At 44.2% G+C, this 21,263-nt stretch overlaps 1 protein-coding gene across 1 annotated transcript; it reads left to right on the top strand.

Annotated features, from left to right (window-relative positions):
* Positions 1 to 447: 447 nt before the first annotated feature.
* Positions 448 to 20,885, top strand: TMEM231 (transmembrane protein 231). Its single transcript, XM_077754031.1, has 7 exons — positions 448 to 873; positions 964 to 1,133; positions 14,888 to 15,016; positions 15,354 to 15,497; positions 18,761 to 18,842; positions 19,958 to 20,063; positions 20,434 to 20,885. Exons 1-7 carry the CDS (start codon positions 735 to 737, stop codon positions 20,612 to 20,614), a joined length of 951 nt encoding a protein of 316 aa, XP_077610157.1. The 5' UTR covers positions 448 to 734; the 3' UTR covers positions 20,615 to 20,885.
* The last annotated feature ends 378 nt before the right edge of the window (positions 20,886 to 21,263 follow it).

Here is a 21,263-nt window from a genome sequence, read left to right as displayed (position 1 = left end):
GGGGGGGGGGGGGGCGGTGGTGATTGTGGTGGAAGCATTCAATTAAGTGATGAGCCAGTGTCGTCTCTGAGAAGGACCACAACTTCCCTTAAAACCGGTGGCCAACCTTGTGTCCAGTATAAGGTAATGAAGTATAGCAGAGAACCATGTGCTGATTATCCTTTATTCCTCCAAGATCTCAGAGATTTGTGTCGAGAAGTGCCGACAGATTTGTCTGTCCTCTTACAGAGTATAGTGAAAGCAACAAATTTAGGAGACAAAGGGACCTGACTTTGGTCTTAGCCCGGCCACCGCCAGAACTACAGCCACATTTGTGTTTTCCCGTAATGTATGGTGTGCTGTGTCCGGTAGGACTTAAGTATGAACAACATTGGGGATTAACAGTTGACACATAAGCAGGCAGTTACTTCAAGTCAACTTTTCGGAAATCTTATTTTGCACAAATGTTAACACAGGAGATGGCGACGATTCTGGGCAGCGAAACATCGTATTTCCACTTAGCGTTTGGAAAAAGCACGTAAAGCGGAAAGCTGGGTCTAACGCCCACCAGTGGGCACCGCCCCCTCTGAGCCCCACCCCTACCAGGGCCTCGCGTCCTTGCTATTGGTTCCTTTCCCTGCGCCGTCAGTTGCCGTGGAGACCAAGGCTATGGCAACCAGGAGAAGCCAAACTTGGTCCTTCCTCTCGAACCGCGGAGCGCTCCAGGACAAGGGGCTGGACTCCGCGCCGGGTTCATGGCGCTCTACGAGCTTTTCTCTCACCCTGTCGAGCGCGGTTACCGCGCGGGGCTCTGCTCCAAGGCCGCGCTCTTCCTGCTGCTGGCCGCCGTGCTCACGTACATCCCGCCGCTGCTGGTGGCCTTCCGGAGCCACGGTGAGCCTGCCCGCGGCCGCTGCGCGCACTGCTCCCCGCAGCCCGCTGTGCTGGTGCCCGCCTTCCTGACATCGCCCTCTCTATCTCTAGGGTTTTGGCTGAAGCGCAGCAGCTACGAAGAGCAGCCGACTGTGCGCTTCCAGCACCAGGTGCTGCTCGTGGCCTTGCTAGGACCCGATCCCGGCGGGTTCCTGGCCTGGAGCACGTTCCCCGCCTTCAACCGGCTCCAGGGGGATCACCTGCGCGTCCCGCTGGTATCGGTAGGTGGTTCTCCCTCGGGCCTAGAGGCCACCGGGACTGGAAGAGGGTGGCTAGGGGTGCCGGGGGGAGGGTGAGCAGGCCCCGCCTGGGGAAGCCCAGCTTGGGTCTTAAGGGTCGTGAACCCACGAAAGTTGTGTACACAAGCGCATTGGCCTGAGTATATGTTTAATTTCCCGGGAGGTGACTCTCTTGACTCATTTGACTTCTCCAAGCAGTCCCCAACCCCAAGAAAGTTAGCCACTGCTGTCAGCATGTGTCCAACACAGAAACCCGAGGCCTGGGGAGCCTGTCTCTCGTCCCCGTCATTTCCGTGGGCCCGGCCTGATGGATGGGTGGTCGCTAAAATTACTTTATGAATCACAAAGGCCGAAAAGTGTTCTTATTAATTACCCCACTGTGTCGCTGCATTTGTGCATCGCCCCAGAGACCCGCACAAGCATGCATTTTTACGCAGACCTAACACGTGGATGCCGAGGTGCTCATTGGTCAAGCCACATCCCCAGAAAGTGCTAGGGGCCCAGTCCTGCCGCCCTGGATTTGTAAGGGTGGATGCTGCTCCATTTTGCAGCTGTCCAGGATGAAAAGGAAACATTTTACTGTCTGTAATTTAGTATTTGGTTCAGGATGGGTGTTTCCTCTGTATTCACCCCCTTCTCATTTTCTGAAAATATTTTCCTTTGGAAGTGTAAAAATTCTGTTTTTTCTTCTTCCAAAGTTGAATCTCTTTACACACACAAACATTTTTTAATCTGATTGGACGTATGAATAACAACAAAATAGGATTCAGATTGCTTTTTTCTGATTCCTTTAACTTTTTTTTCTGATTATAAAAATGCATGCTCATTGTAAAATAGTAAAGCATATATAATGACAAAATTAGAGTACATGTCTGATATATGTATACTTGTTAATTAACCTTTTTCTCTTTAAAATCTGCATAGTATTTCACGATATGGAAAAACTGTAATGGATTTATTTAACAGTTCTCTGTTGGTGGATGTTTGATGTGCTTTTACTTTCTCAATGTTAGATTCTCCAGGGAACCAGATTTTGAGTAAATCTTGCACCTTTAAACATCAAATTGTGAGGAATTATAAACTGTTTGTTGAAATTGTACCAGTAAACAGGAAACTAAGCAAGCAAATAATTATTAAATCCAGCGAAATAAGAAGTAAGGAAGAGGTGTTGTGCCCGAATCGCGAGTCCCAGAGACCTCCAAGGAGCCGGCACCGATGCAAATACAAAAGGGTCTTTATTACAAGCTCGAGCAGGGGCTCACCCGCCTGCCTACCAGTGCCCTGGCAGCAAGGTGAAGCGAAGAACAATAGCGAACAGGGTTTTTAAGGAGTAAGGGATGGGGGTGTTACAGTATGTGTAGCATCATCACATAAGCACCAATTACAATTGTACAGCACCCATGGTAACAGTTTCGACCATTCAGTATCCGTGAGGTGTTCATTACTTTTGGTGGGACCCAATCATAACTTTTGAGAATCCTTTGAAAATGACCAAAAATGACGTGAGTTCAGAGGGCCCACGTGGGGTTCAGGCAAGCGGTGAGAAATTGGCTGGTTTGTATAAAATAACTGTCTGCAGTTCCCAGCCTTGACTCAGACCATAGGAATGTTTTTTGATTAGCTGATCTGAGGGCCGTCCGAGGATGGCTTTAGCGTTGAACAATCTGAGGCTTTTCCTGGGACTGGGACTGGGGCTACGTGCAGCCCGAGGTTGCCCTTAATGGAGGCCTTAATTTCAGGCTCTTCAGAGGGAGAAAGGAAAAGGATTTACATAGTCATAATTGTGGGAACACTGAATATTGATTGACTAACCAAAATGAGAGTTAAACTCAGTTGAGGAGTGGAGGGCAGAAAACTAACCCTTCATCTCTCCTTGTGGAGAGTCCTCAGAGAATGCCCAACTCTGAGAAATCCAGAAGTGCCTGGGCCAATGCTGTTTAAAGACCTGGAGATTCATTTCTACATAATCAGGTAAATGAGATGAAAATATTTGCCATAGGGCTGGAAGTCTGCTGCGTTTTGTAACAAACATTGTTGAATTCCTTTGATTCTTCAAATGATCAGGTCTTTTAAATTGATTTTAAAACATAGAACTGGAGGGGTGCCTGGGTGGCTCAATCAGTTAAGCGTCTGACCTCGACTCAGGTCATGATCTCACGGTTCATGGGTTCGAGCCCCGCATCAGGCTCTGTGCTGACAGCCAGCTCAGAGCTTGGAGGCCGTTTCAGATTCTGTATCTCCCTCTCTCTCTGACCTTCCCCTGCTCACGCTATCTCTCCCTCTCTCAGAAATAAATGAAACCTTAAAAAATTAAAAAAATAATAAAACATAGAACTGGAGTAGGAGACAAATTTCCTTCAGTAGCTCCTCACTAATCATTACATGTTGCCCATTTTTATTCTTATTGAGATGATAATGGCTGTGGGGAAGGGTGACTATGGATGAGAGGCCGTCAAGGTATGCTTACTTTTCCCTCTATACTCCCTATTGTTCTCGTGTTCCACGTGCATGTGTTTACTGTCCAACAGTGGAAGCAAAAGGATTTTTTTATTCCAAACAAAAAAAATTAACTTGCTCATTTTACTTTAGATTAGTACTCCCTGTCTTTTAAGTTTTGGTACAAGGTTTTTTTCATCACCTTTGTGTATTCCTCTCTACCATGGTCCCTGGTTACTTGAGTCTAAGAAATAATTAGGAAAACATAAAGTAATCATGAAAACAAGGATATAGCATTCGATTTTATTCATTTGTTCTTTTCATTTGTTCATCCACCAACTGACTGTCCCCCGAGTTGGACTGCTAGTTAGCTAGGCTATTATCTCTGTAGCCAGAAACTACTCCCTCAAGAGCACTCCCCATGTTCCCCTACTTCTAATGTATGTGTGCCCGTTTTTGATCCACAAAACCAAGACAACCTCTTATTTTTATGGTGCCCAGAACTATTAATCCTTTTTAATACTGGGTAATTTTACACTATGAAATACAAAGCCAAAGCTCTTTTTTCCTAGTCTTTCTTTTCCCTCCATTCTAGGCCAGTGTCTATAAGCAATCTATGACTATGTCATCTGTGTTCTTTCTCAGTAAATGATTTGCTTTGTTCCTAGCTGGGCTCTTGGTTTAAGAATAGTTTCCAATCATAAGGTATAAATAAATGCATTAGAAGGTATAGTGCAAGTACAGATCTCAACAGGAACCCCTAAAATAAACTCATTAGGAATAAGCTTAACAAAAAATGTACAAGATCTATATAAATAAAGAGACTGACGAATGACACAAGAGATTAAAAAAATGGTAATGTTGGGGCGCCTGGGTGGCTCAGTCGGTTGAGCGTCCAACTTCGGCTCAGGTCATGATCACATGATTCGTGGGTTCGAGCCCCGCATCGGGCTCTGTGCTGACGGCTAGCTCAGAGTCTGGAGCCTGCTTCAGATTCTTTATCTCCCTGTGTCTCCCTCTCTCTTCATATTCTTGGATAGGAAAATTCAACATCATAAATATATCTCTTCTCCCTTGATTAATCTATAATTTCAATGTATTCTCAATGAAAACAGGACAGTTTGGAGGGACAGACAGATATATGGAAAAAGAAGGAAAACCTCTAGGAGAAATAGAAGGGTCATACAAGGAGAATAGCTCTACCAGATATAAACTATACCTTAAAGACATAACTAGCAAAGCAATGTGGTTTCAAGAACTTACATAAAAAGTATAGAAAAGGACTCAAATATGATAGAGGTGGCATTTTAAATCAGCGACAAAAGCTGACTTATAGAATAAAATGGTGCAGGGACAAAGGGGAAGCCATCTGGAAAAAGTTAAGATGAAGCCAGGGCCCAGACTGTACACCAGAATTAAAGTCCAGATAGATAAAAATTCAATTCAAGATATGAAATAAGGGGCTCCTGGGTGGCTCAGTTGGTTAAGCATCCAACTTCAGCTCAGGTCATGATCTCGATGAGTTGAAGTCCCATGTCAGGCTCTGGGCCGACAGCTCAGAGCCTGGAGCCTGCTTCGGATGCTGTGTCTCCCTCTCTCTCTCTGCCCCTCCCCCACTCACACTCTTTCTCTGTCAAAAATAAACATGAAAAAATTTTAAATATGAAATAATAAGGGTAATGAAACAAATGGTGGGTGAAAGCTTTTATATCTTGGAATAGGAAAGGTTATTTGAAGTATGACATAAAATCTAGAATCCGTAAAAGAAACATTTTTGGTAAATTCATCTATAAAATTAAAAATAATTGTTTAAAACTATCGGCATGGTAATACCATAAGCACAATCAAAACACAAATGACTACTAGGAAAGTGTTTTATTATTTGCATCACTTGTCAAAAGCTCCTTTTCCTAACATAAAGTGCCTATAGATCTATAATGAAAAAACCAACCACCCGCTAGAAAAACAAGCAAAGAAGGTAAACAGTTCAGAGAAAAGGAAACACATTTGACTCTTAAACATATGAAATCACAAGCATGGTTGGAGAAATGCAAAGAATATATTGAGTGCCATTTTTTAATCTATCAAATAGGCAAAAATTGAAGTTGACAACACCATGGTCAAGATGCAGGGAAACGTGTGAGCATTCCTGTATGTCACTGATGGGAATGTAGATTGGAACAACTTCTTTGAAGGAATACACGTCCATATTTATCAGAATTACAGATGTACAGGCCTGCTTCATGCCTGCTTCCACTTCAAGTGAGGTACCCTAAGGTTTGTGCACACATTAGACATGAAGACATGACGTATATAGAAAGTTCCCTATTGCAGCATTGTTTGTAATAACGTAAACAACCCGTGTAGCAATAGAAGACTCAGCAAAGAAATTGTGGCACACCTGCCCAGTGGAGAGTTGCATAGCTTTTTTTGTTTTTAAGTTTATTTATTTTGAGTGAGAGAGAGTTCGTGTGCAAGTGGGGGAAGGGCAGAGAGAGAATCCCAAGCAGACTCTGTCCTGGGCTCAATCTCATGAACTNTTTTAAGTTTTAAAAATTATTTTTATTACAGAGGGAGGGAGGGAGGGAGAGAGTACGTGCATGTATACTCACAGGTTGGGGAGGGACAGAGAAAGAGGGAGAAAGAGAATCCCAAGCAAGCTCTGCGCTGAAGTGTGTTTGATGCGGGGCTCAAACCGACAACCTGTGAGATCATGGCCTGAGTTGAAGTTAAGAGTCAGACGCTTAGCCAGCTGAGCCACCCAGTTGCCCCTAGCTATTTTTTTTTTAATGAAGTGGATCTCTATATATTGAATTACCTCCAAGAGAAATTGATAAGTACAAAAACCAAAAATTGTATATTGTAAGCTTCTATTCATATAAAAATAATAGAAAAAATAGCAACATATGTGTGTGTGGTTGTGTATACATATACATATGTGCATGTTCTTTCTCTGGGAGGATTCAAAAGATACTGACAACACTGATTGCTCTGGGGAAGGAATTAGGTAGCTAAGGTTAGAGTGAGAGAGAAATTTTTTACTATATATTTTTTTGCTATACATCCTTTTACCTTTTAAATTCTGTGCCATAAGAGTATAATACATATTCAGGATTTTTGGACTGGGGCGCCTGGGTGGCTTAGTCGGTTAAGCGTCTGACTTTCGCTTAGGTCATGATCTCCCAGTTCGTGGGTTCGAGCCCCGNTCATAGAAATAAAAAAAAAAAAAAAAAGACTTTTGGACTATAATGACAATTTTTAAAGGAAAAAAAATTAGAAAGTGCCCAAGTAAGGCAAAAACAAACCAAAAACAATTAACAGCTGCTAAGTATATAAAGTGACATAGCTGCTTTGGAAAATAGTTTGCAGTTCTCAAAAAGTTAAACTAGAATTACCATATTTTCTGGCACCTCCATGCCTAGGTATATGTGTACCCAAGAGAATTGAAGAGCTATGTCTACACAAAATCTCATGCGCAAATGTTCGTAGAGGCTTTATTCCTGATAGCAAAAAACCCAACCCAAACGTCCATCAACAAATGAATGGATGGGGCACCTGGGCGGCTCAGTCGGTTAAGCATCCGACTTTGGCTCAGGTCATGATCTCATGGTTCGTGGGTTCGAGCCCCGCGTCAGGCTCTATGCTGACAGCTAGCTCAGCCTGGAGCCTGTTTCAGATTCTGTATCTCCCCCTCTCTCTGAGCCTCCCCTCCTTACGCTGTCTCTCTCTCAGAAATAAATAAAACATTAAAAAAAACGAATGGATAAACAAATTGTGTTATAACCATATAACGGAAAATTATTCAACCACAGAAAGGAATGGAGTCATGATATGTGCTACAGCATGGATGAACCTTCAAAACATGCTGAGTGAAAGAATCCAAACACAAAGCAACACAGTGTATGATTCTATTCATATTAAATATTCAGAATAGACAAATCCATACAGACAGAAATTAGATTATGAGTTACAGGGGGTTGGGGAATTGGAGGGGAGAGATGGGTAGTGATTAATGGACACAGGGTTCCTTTTCCAGATGAAGAAAATGTTTTGAAATTGGAATTTAGATAGTGACATAATTGCACAACGTTTGAATATCCTAAAATCTAGTGAATGATACATGTGAATTATACGTAATTGGATACGTGAATTAAGTCTCAGGTTTGTTTTATTTTTTTTTTAATTTTTTAATGTTTTATTTATTTCTAGGAGAGAGAGAGAGACAGACAGCATGAGCAGGGGAGGGTCAGAGAGAGAGGGAGTCACAGATTCTGAAACAGGCTCCAGGCTCTGAGCTGGCAGTCAGCACAGAGCCCAACGCGGGGCTCGAACCCACGAACCGTGAGATCATGACCTAAGCAAAAGTTGTACACTTAACCAACTAAGCCACCCACGCGCCCCTCAGGTTTGTTTTAAAGCAGGCGGGTGATCTTCTGGTGATTCACTTGCAAGCCATAGTAATAAAAATTACTGTTGGGATGCCTGGGTGCCTCAGTTGGCTAAATGTTCAATTCTTGATTTCAGTTCAGTTCATGATTTCATGGTTCATAAAATCAAGCCCTGTGTTGGGCTCTGCTCTGACAGCATGGAGCCTGCTTGGGATTCTCTCCCTCTCTCTGCCCCTCCCCTGCTCATGCTCTCTCTCTCAAAGTAAATAAATAAACTTAAAAAAAAAAATTACTGTTGGTTTACTATGTCTGAAATATATGCTTAGCATTTTGTCATTAAATAATATATTTAAAGCCCTTTACATAGTACTTGGGCTGTGATATTCACTCATTATTAAGTATTAATTTTTTACATATATATTCTTTAATGTTTTCGTTTTTGAGAAAGAGTGACAGAGCATGAATCGGGGAGGGGCAGAGAGAGAGGAAGACACAGAATCCAAAGCAGGCTCCAGGCTCCAGGCTCCGAGCTGTCAGCGCAGATCCCGACCTGGGGCCCAAACTCACAAACTGCGAGATCATGACCTGAGCTGAAGTTGGACACTTAGCTGACTGAGCCACGCAGGCGCCCCGATTTTTTTTACATATATTATCTCTTTAACCCTCACATTAACCTTGTGATGTAGAGGTTTATACCCCTGTTTTACAGGTAAAGAAACCCAGACTCAGAGGAGTGACATAATTTGCCTTGTTCTCAAGGGAACAGTCAGGACTACAACCCAAGGGTTTCTCGTTCTGTGTTGTATCCTCTGAACCCTTATCGCAGCAAAACACTTTCTTCCCCTGAACTCCCTACATAAAGCTGGACTAACTACCGCCTGAGAAACTGCCCAGGAAGCCAAGGAAGCAGTGGTTTTAGGTCAAGTTTTGACCAAATGCAGGGGAGCGGCTCTGTGGTTGCTAATTTGGGGAAATGCCTCAGAAGTCAGAAATGGTCTTGCTTCTCCTTTGCTCAGCTCACCTTGGACAGCGTCTCTGAAGTTCCTATGCTTTTAATGCTTTCCCAGTCTGAGTTTCTTGTTGCTATTGTTGTTAATGACAGAAGAAAAAAAAAAGCACAGGGTGACCTCTCTCTTCAATAAGCCTGACTTAGCTTTTTAAGGCGTGTGTGGACCCACAGAATATGGGGGCTGAAGCTATAAGGGGATGCAGGAAGGTGAGTGGGGAGCATCATGCATCTGAGATACCCATTTTTTTTCACAGCTCTGAAATCAAACGGTGTCCTCTCTATGGTATCTTACAACAGCTGCTGCCGGGAAACAGGCTTGGCATAGTCCTCATTGCCTACCCATGTGCAAAGGTGCCAATGGTTAGTTTACAGCCTGCCTAAGAGCCCAGACCAGTGGATTTTAGTCCCTTTATGGGTTTTTAAAAAATATTTTATCACCAATGTGCTTGAGGTACAAAGGACAAAATTACATAGAAAGGTATGGCTATCATGGAGTCACGAAGTGATGCAAATATATCAAAATGTAAAGAAGTTTTAGGAATCCCTAGATCAATTTATTTTGTTTATAGTGTGTGTGTGTATGTGTGTGTGTGTGCGTGTGTGTGTGTGTATAGTTTTATTTGAGAGAGAGTGTGTTAGCAGGGGATAGGAGCAGAGAGAGAGAGAGAGGGAGAGTATCTTAAGCAGGCTTCATGCTCAGCACCGAGCCTGACATGGGCCTCATTTCCACAACCCTGGGATCATGACCTGAGCCGAAATCAAGTCAGCCACTCCGCTGACCAAACCATCCAGGTGCTCATATAAAAGGTGCTGGTATATAAAGTAATGGTGCATTTTATAATTGATGGTATCTTAGACTCATTGAAATACAAGTAGCAAGAATTTGATGAGTCTAGGAACCATAAGGTATTGTTCCCTACTTTGCTGGAGACCGAGAGACTGGTGCCAAAGAATGCTTTCAACATTAAAAGAAAAATATGAAACACCCCACGATGACAAGAATATGGTATGATGGACACTGGTATGCACTAAGAAATTAACCTTGGGGTGCCTGGCTGGCTCAGTTGGTAGACCATGCAACTCTGGATCTTGAGTTTGAGCCACACATTGGGTATAGAATTACTTAAACATAAAATCTTTTGAAAAAATTAAGAAATTAACCTTGGGGTGCCTGGCTGGCTCAGTTGGTAGACCATGCAACTCTGGATCTTGAGTTTGAGCCACACATTGGGTATAGAATTACTTAAACATAAAATCTTTTGAAAAAATTAAGAAATTAACCTTGGGGTGCCTGGCTGGCTCAGTTGGTAGACCATGCAACTCTGGATCTTGAGTTTGAGCCACACATTGGGTATAGAATTACTTAAACATAAAATCTTTTGAAAAAATTAAGAAATTAACCTTGGGGTGCCTGGCTGGCTCAGTTGGTAGACCATGCAACTCTGGATCTTGAGTTTGAGCCACACATTGGGTATAGAATTACTTAAACATAAAATCTTTTGAAAAAATTAAGAAATTAACCTTTGATAAAAGACTATGATATGAAAGAATTAAAAGGTATGAAAACAAACAGGAGCCTAACAAAATTCCAACAAACCAAATACTGTAGAATCCCTGATGGGGGAGATGTTACAAGTCGGTGCAGCCAGAAATAATGGCAGTGATTAAATTCNTAACCTTTGATAAAAGACTATGATATGAAAGAATTAAAAGGTATGAAAACAAACAGGAGCCTAACAAAATTCCAACAAACCATCAAATACTGTAGAATCCCTGATGGGGGAAATGTTACAAGTCGGTGCAGCCAGAAATAATGGCAGTGATTAAATTTACAGCAACTCTCACAGGTGGTGTGCAGATTAGCGGGCCTTGTTCCCGCCCCAAACCCGTCCTTCCGCACCCTGCTTTGTCCTGCTCATGCTGAGTTGCTGAAAACCACATCCTCCCTTGCCCTCTGCCTCTCTGTGAGGCTCTGCCTGTAGGAGGCATGATGAGCCCAGTTCTCGGAGTGGGAGAAAACTGGAAACCGCAGCCAGAGGAAAGAACCATTGTCCGGGTGAAGCAGACGGAAGGGGGATGTCTCCTCCAGGCCTATTGATTCCCTCTGGTGGGTTCCTTCCTCCAGGCTCCTGAGGTCTGGATCCCAGCTCCTTGAGGTGACGCCAGCCTCTCCCCTTCCTTCTCCAGCCCTAGGCGGCGCCGCTCTCTGCTGTCACCCTCTGTATCCTACCTCAGTGCTCCCCTCCTGCCCTTCTGGTCCTCTGACGCCTTCGTTACTAATTGTCCCCTATACTAAACTCCCTCTGTTAAAGTTATTGTTTATTTTTGTTTCTGCCTCCCTGATTGGCCCCCGATGGATCCAGGCACCCTGAAGAGAATTGACTAAACCTACCAATGCCTGCATTTATCTCATCTAGTATATTCATATTGATTTAACATTTCCTAAAGGATTCTCCTGCTTTAGCCACCAGAAATCTTTGAAATTAGGGTTCTTGTAGGCTCTGGTAGAAGGAGCACTGAATAGAGCCTGCAAACCTAAGTCCCAGCCCCAGTTCTGTCACTGGGTCCCGTACCCTCTCTTAGAGCCTCAATGTAACACTGTAAAGAGCTTTTTAATTATTGCTAATTATTACTATAACTGATATATGCAGGGGAATCAGATGGGACAATCAATGGATATACAAGCTGCTTCGAACTGCACATATGCCTTATAAAAATAAGGTGCCGGTGTAATTTATGAATTCTCTTAGCCAAACACACCAATGGGGTTTTAGGTACTAACCTTGAACTTGTGTTAAAGAAGTATTAGCTCTCTGAATGCCTGCCTTTAGAGCTGTTGCACATGCGTTAAGCTTGATTTGAACTCAGTGGGATGAAATGGTGGGTGTTGTCAGTGGGCCAAGTGCTGGCACGGAAACGCAGCCACCCTGCCAGCCCTGTGGGCATGAAAGCCAGACCTGGCGATGGGCGCTTGCGGGAGATGCAGTACCTGCATCATTCGTTCACCCCACGGCTGCCTTGGCCTCAGCTTCCACCTGCCTCCTCACCCCCTCGGCTGCACCGGCCTCCTCGCTCCCTTAAGCACTGACCCACTTTGCGCACAGCGCGGAGCCAGTGAACTTTGTCAGCAGGGATCACTCTTCCCATAGATATTTCTGTGCCTCGCCACCTCACTTGATTCCAGCCTCCCACAGTCAGATCTTCCTGAATATTTCCTGTAAAAAGTGGCTGTGAAATCCTACCCTGTCATTCTTTCATTTAAGCCTGCTTCATCTCTCTTTGTGGCACTTACCACATTTATTTGTGTATTGATTTATTTTCTGCCTTCCTGGACGGGAACATAAGCCCCATTAGGGTATGGAGTTCGTCTGTTTTGTTTGCCGTTACATATGTCCAACACCCGACAGTGCCTGGCACCTAGTAGGCCCCTAAAAAAATACTTGACAGAGTAATGTGAGAATTTAACAGGCAGACACTAAATTATGTTGCTGTGTCAAATTCCTATCTTGTGTGAACTTGAAGTAAAAGTGTGTGCACAGACAGAATACAGACTTACAAACTCTGATGCTGGCGTTTTGCAAAAAGATTTGTCCTACCCAACACCTTCCCCTGGGGGGTTTGGTTTTTAAGTCTGGACGTTTTAGTCCTGGAAAGAGAGTGAGATTTGAAGTCAAAGATGTGATTTCAGTCTTTACCATTACTAGCCACACACGACAAATCCCTCCATCTCCCTGAACCTCAATTTTCTCATCTAAACAGTGGGGATAATACTCGCTCTGCTTACCTCAGGCTTTAGTGTAAAGATCAAATGAAAAAATACGTTTCTCTCCCTCCCACACTGTGTTGGGGTCTGGATTCTTCTGGCAATTCCCCCCAGCCACTATCCTGTCCTGCAAGTGGAGACATACATTTGATCTTTGTCTTCCTGTCCAACCCGAAAGATCCAGAAGGCATGGGTCCACTACAGAGAGTTAACCCAACTTTGTCTTGCAAGTCTTCCCAACCGAAGAAAATTCACAGGAAGACAAGGCAGCCTGTTTTCCATTCTACTCAAAATTGCTAATACCTAATTGCCTCAGGAACTTGATCGCCAACCCTGTAACAGATATCCCTCCCCTACACCTGTGAAGCTGATGGAACAGGACAGAGAAAACAGAATCCGGCAGGAGAGCGGGGGTAGGTTCCTCTATAACGAGGCCTAGGATAAGGACATTATTGTCTAGAAGGAAGGACATGATTGAAAGGTCCTGAAAACTGAGATCGCTCCATCTCGAACAACCTTAGTAGCCCGAAAAAGAACAAAGAATCTCTTCCTTGCATAGTAGTAATGGCGGAAAGCAAAATGAATCTGTTCACAGAGCATGCAGATGGGAACGGTGATATACCGTAGTAGAATCCTTTGAGAACCTACAGGGGAAAGGGTCAGTTGTAGCAACAGGATCCAGAGCTGTCCCAAGGAATCATGTCACAGTGATCTTATTTCAGTGACCATCTTCCCTGTTACTCATTTTAGGGTCAGTATGGGGTCGGACTATGGGAGGTGAGACTGGATTCTGGTGTTTTCTATGAGCTATCATTTGCCATTTTCCTTCCGTAGAGCTCTGTGTTCCCTACTTTCATGTCCATAATTTGTAAATCATCTGTGTAGTTTTAATGCCTTGCTGATTTTACATAGCTTCCTTTTTCATTGTATTGATTGGTACTAAAAGATGCGCTCGGCTTTCAAGCCCCGACGTCAATGATGAGAATGAGGTCCAGTGTCGATAGTCTGAAGCAAAGACACTTGTGTTTAAATAAAGTATAAATAGAGCTTGGTGCTTTTCTTCTGAGTCTGTTTGGGAGAATGCATAATGAGTAGGATTCATTTCTTTTCTATTAAAAAATTATTTAAATGTTTATTTTTGAGAGAGAGAGAGCAAGAGCACAAGCAGGGGAGGGGCAGAGAGAGAGGGAAACAGAGGATCAGAGGCAGGTTCCGCACTGACAGCACAGAGCCCAATGCGGGACTCAGACTCACGAACTGTGAGATCATGACCTGAGCCGAAGTCGGGTGCTCAACCGACTGAGCCACCCAGGCGCCCCTTTTTTCTATTTTAAAAAGCTGACTTCTAGAGAAGTAGAAGGCGATTCTAATGTGCTATTTAAATATTCCATATAAACTCAGATGTGTTTCCAAAGAAAAAAGAAAACACCAGCAACACAGCAAACAAAAAAAGATTGAAGGAGACAATGAGAAAAGAAAAATGCCACCCAGGTGTTGTTGATCTTGCCACTTCAAGTTCCGGTTCAGTGTGGCTCTCGACTGAGAAGCGCTGGTATGAAAGGTCAGGGCCACGTACATCGTGTCTCTTTCCCCGATATCGATCCGCTTATAGCAATTTATTCTNCCAATGCGGGACTCAGACTCACGAACTGTGAGATCATGACCTGAGCCGAAGTCGGGTGCTCAACCGACTGAGCCACCCAGGCGCCCCTTTTTTCTATTTTAAAAAGCTGACTTCTAGAGAAGTAGAAGGCGATTCTAATGTGCTATTTAAATATTCCATATAAACTCAGATGTGTTTCCAAAGAAAAAAGAAAACACCAGCAACACAGCAAACAAAAAAAGATTGAAGGAGACAATGAGAAAAGAAAAATGCCACCCAGGTGTTGTTGATCTTGCCACTTCAAGTTCCGGTTCAGTGTGGCTCTCGACTGAGAAGCGCTGGTATGAAAGGTCAGGGCCACGTACATCGTGTCTCTTTCCCCGATATCGATCCGCCTATACCAATTTATTCTTTTTTTTTCTTTCGGTGGGGGAGATAAAGCCTGTGTATAGCAAAGGAATGGGTCACGTGTACAACAGCGGGTCCTTCCTGGACTTATTAAGGACCAGGGTCACTGGCCCTCTTTGGGTTTCCTAGACTAGAGAAGAAGACAAGAACCAGGATGGGAAGACGGACGTGCTGCATTTTAAACTGGAGCTTCCTCTGCAATCCACAGAACATGTTCTTGGTGTGCAGCTCATCTTGACTTTCTCCTACCAGTTGCACGTGAGTCGATTCCTTACGAAAGCCCATCCCTCCCCTTTTGTCTTTTAACAGAACTGAGCCCTCTTTCTGATTTGTAGGAAAATGCATGCTGCAGAAGGCTCTATTCTGAGGTGTAGTTTGGGATTTAATTGAGGCAAATGGAATGCTTCTCATCGGGGCCCTATTAATGTGTGTGAGCTATTAAGAGCTCAGAGGGTTTTCTGCGCAGGGGGCTTCCGGCATGGCTCACCCTGGTGTTTAAGAGACTACTGGCTGCAACCACAGACAGGGATGCTGGGAACCCAGAGCCTTCCGATCCGCCTGAAATTGGTATTGTCTCTCCATGGAATGATTTCAGAGGATGTCGACATTCGTGATGCAGAGCATGGCGTTCCTCCAATCCTCCTTCGCTGTTCCAGGGTCCCAGCTCTATGTGAACGGAGACCTGAGGCTGCAGCAGAAGCATCCCCTGAGCTGTGGTGGCCTCGATGTTCGGTACAACGTAAGGATACTTTTTACTGTCCCTCTCTTTTGTTTCTCTCTGTTACTGTTTATCAAGTTCTTGGAAGAGGGAGACATGGAAGTTAGAAATAGCATTTTTCCTGTGGGGGACGCAGAAGAGTATTTCTGAGGAATTCTTGCGGGAATTCTTTCAAAATATAGAGACAGATACACCTGTATTTACATCTAAAAAGAGGGGGGGGACATCTGTCTTTAAGAACTAAACTGTTTGGGGTGCCTGCGTGGCTTAGTCAGTTAAGCGTCCGACTTTCGCTTAGGTCACGATCTTGCGGTTCGTGGGTTCGAGCCCCGTGTCGGGCTCTGTGCTGACTGCCAGCTCAGAGCCTGGAGCCTGTTTCAGTCTGTGACTCCCTCTCTCTCTGACCCTCCCCTACTCACGCTGTGTCTCTCTCTCTCTCTCCTAGAAATAAATAAAACATTAAAAAAAAACTAAACTGTTATTTTTGAGTGTCTGTGCACCCACAGGCATGTCGCAAGCGGTCTTTGGCAGTTCATGGAAAACTCTGGGGGAATCATACTAACCACCGTTTATTAAGCATGTAACTTGCCAGCCCTGAGTTAAGAGGTTTTTAAATTTTTTTTTTCTGAGTGAGAGAGAGAGAGAGAGAGAGACAGCATGAGCAGGGTAGCGTCAGAGAGGGAGGGAGACAGAGCATCTGAAACAGACTCCAGGCTCTGAGCCATCAGCACAGAGCCCGATGTGGGGCTCGAACCCACGAACCGTGAGATCATGACCTGAGCCGAAGTCGGACGCTTAACCGACTGAGCCGCCCTGGCGCCTGAGTTAAGAGGTTTAAATATATCATCTCATGGGTCATGACCGCAGCCTCATGAGTCGCCTGCCCTGTCAGTTCCCAGCTCTCCAGCCTCTGGTCCTGTCACAGCCTCCCCTGCCGCTTTCCAGCCACACCGGCACTTTTGCTGTTCCTCAAGCCTGCAAAGCAGTTCCTGCCCCCCTGCCCCCCCCCAGTTTTTGCACTTGGCCTTTCCCTCTGCCAAGTGTCCACACAGCATGCTCTGCTACTGCATTCGGGTCCCTGCTGAAATGTCCTGAGCACGGTCCTTCCCTGACACTCCTTTCTAAGAGCATTCTCCACCCTGCCCATCATCCCTCACCCAGATGTATCTTCCTTACTTCCACAGGAAATAGCCAAGATATGTTTTCAGTTCTTTGCTAGCTGTTTTCCCCCAGCGGTAAAAGCAGTGACGTCTTCTATACAGTCACTCCAGTACCTAAAACGGGGCCTGGCACACTGTGAGCACTCAGACAGATTTGTTGAAAGACTGAACTCTCCTTTTACACATGAGGAAACTGAGGCAGAAAGAGATTAATCTATTTTCCCCAAATCCTGGCGCTTGTAAATAACAGAATCATGAACTGGCTGGCTGGAGCTGGAATTCATGCATATGATCACTCATTACTAACCTTTCTTTTATCACATGGGGGGCCCATATAAGTTGGGCTGGGCTACTTTAGAAAATAAAATTCAGGGGCACCTGGGTGGCTCAGTCGGTTAAGCATCCGACTTCAACTCAGGTCATGATCTCACCATTTGTGGGTTCGCATTGGGCTCTGTGCTGACAGCTCAGAGCCTGGAGCCTGCTTTGGATTCTGTGTCTCCCTCTCTCTCTGACCCTCCCCTGCTCACTCTGTCTCTCTCTCAAAAAATAAATAAAGATTTTTAAAAATTAAAAAAGAAAATGAAATTCAATGTTATCAGTTATTACAGGCATATATTAGGACTGGTCCAGATAAACGTATTTATGGTCACTTTAATTATAATCAATATAAGTTTTTTTTTTTTAAGAGGAAGGGGACTGTAAGATATAAACCTTTTTTTTTTTTTTAAGTTTATTTGTTTTGAGAGAGAGAGAGAAAGCAGACACACATGAGCAGGGAGGAGCAGAGTNCCTGCTTCGGATTCTGTGTCTCCCTCTCTCTCTGACCCTCCCCTGCTCACTCTGTCTCTCTCTCAAAAAATAAATAAAGATTTTTAAAAATTAAAAAAGAAAATGAAATTCAATGTTATCAGTTATTACAGGCATATATTAGGACTGGTCCAGATAAACGTATTTATGGTCACTTTAATTATAATCAATATAAGTTTTTTTTTTTAAGAGGAAGGGGACTGTAAGATATAAACCTTTTTTTTTTTTTTAAGTTTATTTGTTTTGAGAGAGAGAGAGAGAGCAGACACACATGAGCAGGGAGGAGCAGAGCGAGAGGGAGAGAATCCCAAGCACGCTTGGCAATGTCAGCTCAGCACGGAGCCCGACACAGGGCTGAAGACGTGAGCTGAAGTCTGACCCTCAGCTGACTGAGCCGCCCAGGCACCCCAAGATATAACCATTTTATATACAGGTTTATATAGTAGATTATATCAACAGGAATGTGATATTAGAAGGCAGGAGATCATTTCCTTCTTCAAAGGATTATATGCTTATTATTTGTACTTTATCCTACTTCCATTTCTACACTTAAAAGCAGTGAATTACAGAGCATCCAAGGAAGAGCAAGAAAAAGACAAAAGGGTTGAAAGTATGGTCTCAAAAAATTTTTAAGGAATTATTGCTCCCCCTGGAATAGAGAGGGGTATCCACCTGTGAAAGGTGGATATTGACCCCTTTTTCTATCCCTTCAAATGGGAAGACGGAACATAGATAATTTCAATCACTGGGGTGCCTGGGTGGCTAAGTTGGTTAAGCGGCCAACTTTGGCTCAGGTCATGATCTCGCGGTCCGTGAGTTCAAGCCTGCTTCAGATTCTGTGACTCCCTCTCTCTCTGCCCCTCCTGCGTTGTTCTCTCTCTCTCTCAAAAATAAATAACCATTAAAAAAAATTGTTGCGGGGGGCGCCTGGGTGGCTTAGTCGGTTAAGCGTCCGACTTTCACTTAGGTCATGATCTCGCGGTTCGTGGGTTTGAGCCCCGCGTCGGGCTCTGTGCTGACTGCCAGCTCAGAGCCTGGAGCCTGTTTCAGTCTGTGACTCCCTCTCTCTCTGACCCTCCCCTGCTCACGCTCTCTCTCTCTCTCTCTCTCTCCTAGAAATAAAAAAAAAGAAAAAAATTAAAAAAAAAAATTGTTGCAGGGTGAGGGGTCATCCATCCTTGAAGAAAAGGTTACCGATGCCTGAGTAGGCCACCAGGCCCAAGAGGGCGGTCTCAGCCCCGGGTGGGTGGGAGGAGGAAAGGCTGAGTGGAAAGGGGGCTGGGGCTCACCCCACATCCTCCTGTCATATCCCAGGTGTCTGTAATCAACGGGACCAGCCCTTTTGCCCGTGACTATGACCTCACCCACATCGTTGCCGCTTACCAGGACAGGAATGGTGAGTGATGGGTACAGTCCATTCAGCCGCTTCGCAGGGACCTTCCAGGGTAGTGGGAACCTTGGACAAAACCAGAACTGGAGACCTTGTCATGCTAAAAATGTCCCAAGCAGTGGCTACTCAGTGATGGGAGGGGAACAGGCTACCCAGAATCTCTCCTTTTCCTCCTGATCTGAAGACCCACACCCCACCCACACCCCCACTACTCTTATGGTCCAGCAGGTGAGTGCACATTTATGTGCCATATTTATTGATTACTCGCTTGATGGATTTCTTCTTTTATGTAAACGCCTAATTGAGTTGCTCCCCACACCACACCTGTAAAAGAAGCCAAAGACAAATTGCTATCCCTGGTTTTCAGATAGAAGTAGGGAATGGGAGTGACTTACCCCCTATGAGCCGTTGAAGGAGAACAGAGGGCCCAGCGTTCTGGCTGGAAGGCGAAGTGTATTCATCCCTTACGGAGGAAAGGCTCTGAGGCCAGCGCATGTGCTTGGCTCAGCACATTGGTCTGGATGGCGGTCTGAGGTTTTCCCTAAAGGCATCCGAAGCATTACCTGGCAGCTGGACATCAGAGATACTATCCACACACATTTATCAAGAGGGAGGGCTACAATTTCAGTATTTCTTCCTGAAGTTTTGTAACACACTGGTGACATTATTCCCAAGCCAGAGGAATTTTAAAACAAAAACACTCATCTACAGCTTTTCTTTCTTTATTCCTTCCAGCCTTTGTCCATATGCAGATTTTTTTTTTCACACAGCTCTTATCATAGCTCAGAAAANTCCTAATGTAAATATTTCCCCACACTGCTACAGAGTTTTAATTGGTATTATTTTGAGTGGTAGCATAGTATTCCTTTGCTCCACCATCCAACAGTTGAAGAACACACAGATTGTTCCAAGTTTTTAACATAAATGTTTTGACAAGTGTTTTAACAAATAATTTGTGAGCAGCTTTGCATATTCAATTCCCTTTCCTTTTGAGTCATTTTTCTTTGGAAAGAGTTCTGGTGCGCAGAATCTGCATGAGGGGTCAAAGAGTACTTGGATAGCCCTTCTTATGTTATCGAGAGAGCATTCGCGGACTGATTAACCCCCTGCTTGTACTGCAGTGACCACCGTCCTGATGGACCCCCACCCCATCTGGCTGGTGGGAAGGGCTGCCGGAGCCCCATTTGTGATTGACGCTGTCGTCCGGTACCCAGTGGAGGTCATTTCATATCCTTTCTGTGAAAGAGCCGTAATAGCTCAGTTTCAAAAAAAAGGAAGGTGACTCCCTTGTCCCAAGAAGGAACAGATATGGGAAGCCTCAGATTGGAAAGTGCTTAAATGATTCCATCTGCTTGTTCATGCAGAAAAGAAAAAAAACAAAAAAACAAAACAAAAAAAAACACCTCATTTCCTCTTCATATCTCTTTCTGGGCAATTCTTCAGGCCAGAATCATTCATATGTATGTCTTAATATTCTTCTGTCGTCCCTTTTATCATAAGGGTATTTGAAACATTTTGGCCATTTCCTGTCTAAACGAAACCTTTAGTTTAACTTCCACTTAGAAAAGATCATCTCTGACTCCTTAACTGTCTGTACTTATCTACCAGGGTTCTGGGAAATGATTAAGTTTGCCTGGATCCAGTATGTCAGCATCCTGCTTATCTTCCTCTGGGTTTTTGAAAGAATCAAAAGATTTGTGTTTCAGAATCAGGTGGTGACCACAATCCCTGTCACAGTCATGCCCCAGGGAGAACCGTATAAGGAGCACTTATCATAAGAAGACCATTTCTGGGAACTAAGCAGGACCTGGCTACCTCATCCTTGTCTTCTGAGAACGGCCATCTTAAGAAATGTTTGCAAAGAGCTTCTCATGGACACGTGCCCGTGCGTGTCCTTTTCCCATCAGAGACAGAGGACAATCCCTTCTAAGTTTTCTCTACGCAAATTCCATGTCTTCTAAGCACCTCCAAAATCTTCAGGGACTAGTTTGTGGAAACATCCAAGGGTTTCTAAAGGCTATAATTTGTTTGCTTGATTTCCTCTCTCTCTCTCTTTNCTTTTTTTTTCCTCCTCCTTTTTTTTTTTTTTTTTTTTTTTTTTTTGCCTTAGACTTGAATTTCAGGAGAAAACTACAGTCCGTTCAGAACTCTTGGAAAGAGTCCCATCTCTGATCAAGCAAAGACTTTTCCTCTCTTGAACCGAGAAACATGCTATGCATTTCTTCCCACTATTGTAAACCACTTTTTACTCTTTTCAGGGCTCTCGTGCGAGAGATATGCAAATCAGTCGCACTTTCCACTCCTGAGCATCTAAATTTCCCATTCAGAACTTTGGTTTCCAGAACCGAGAGGTCCTTGAAGGGGAGAATGGGAGCGAGAGAAAGGGAGCGCCCGGGAGCCCATGCACGCACGCGTGTGGGGTGGGCG

The sequence above is a fragment of the Crocuta crocuta genome, unplaced genomic scaffold (assembly GCF_008692635.1).
Source record: "Crocuta crocuta isolate KB4526 unplaced genomic scaffold, BGI_CrCroc_1.0 scaffold61, whole genome shotgun sequence".
In the NCBI taxonomy this organism is placed as follows: Eukaryota; Metazoa; Chordata; class Mammalia; order Carnivora; family Hyaenidae; genus Crocuta; species Crocuta crocuta.
The sequence above is the reverse complement of the archived record's forward strand: the minus strand, read 5'-3'. Positions and strand labels throughout refer to the sequence as shown.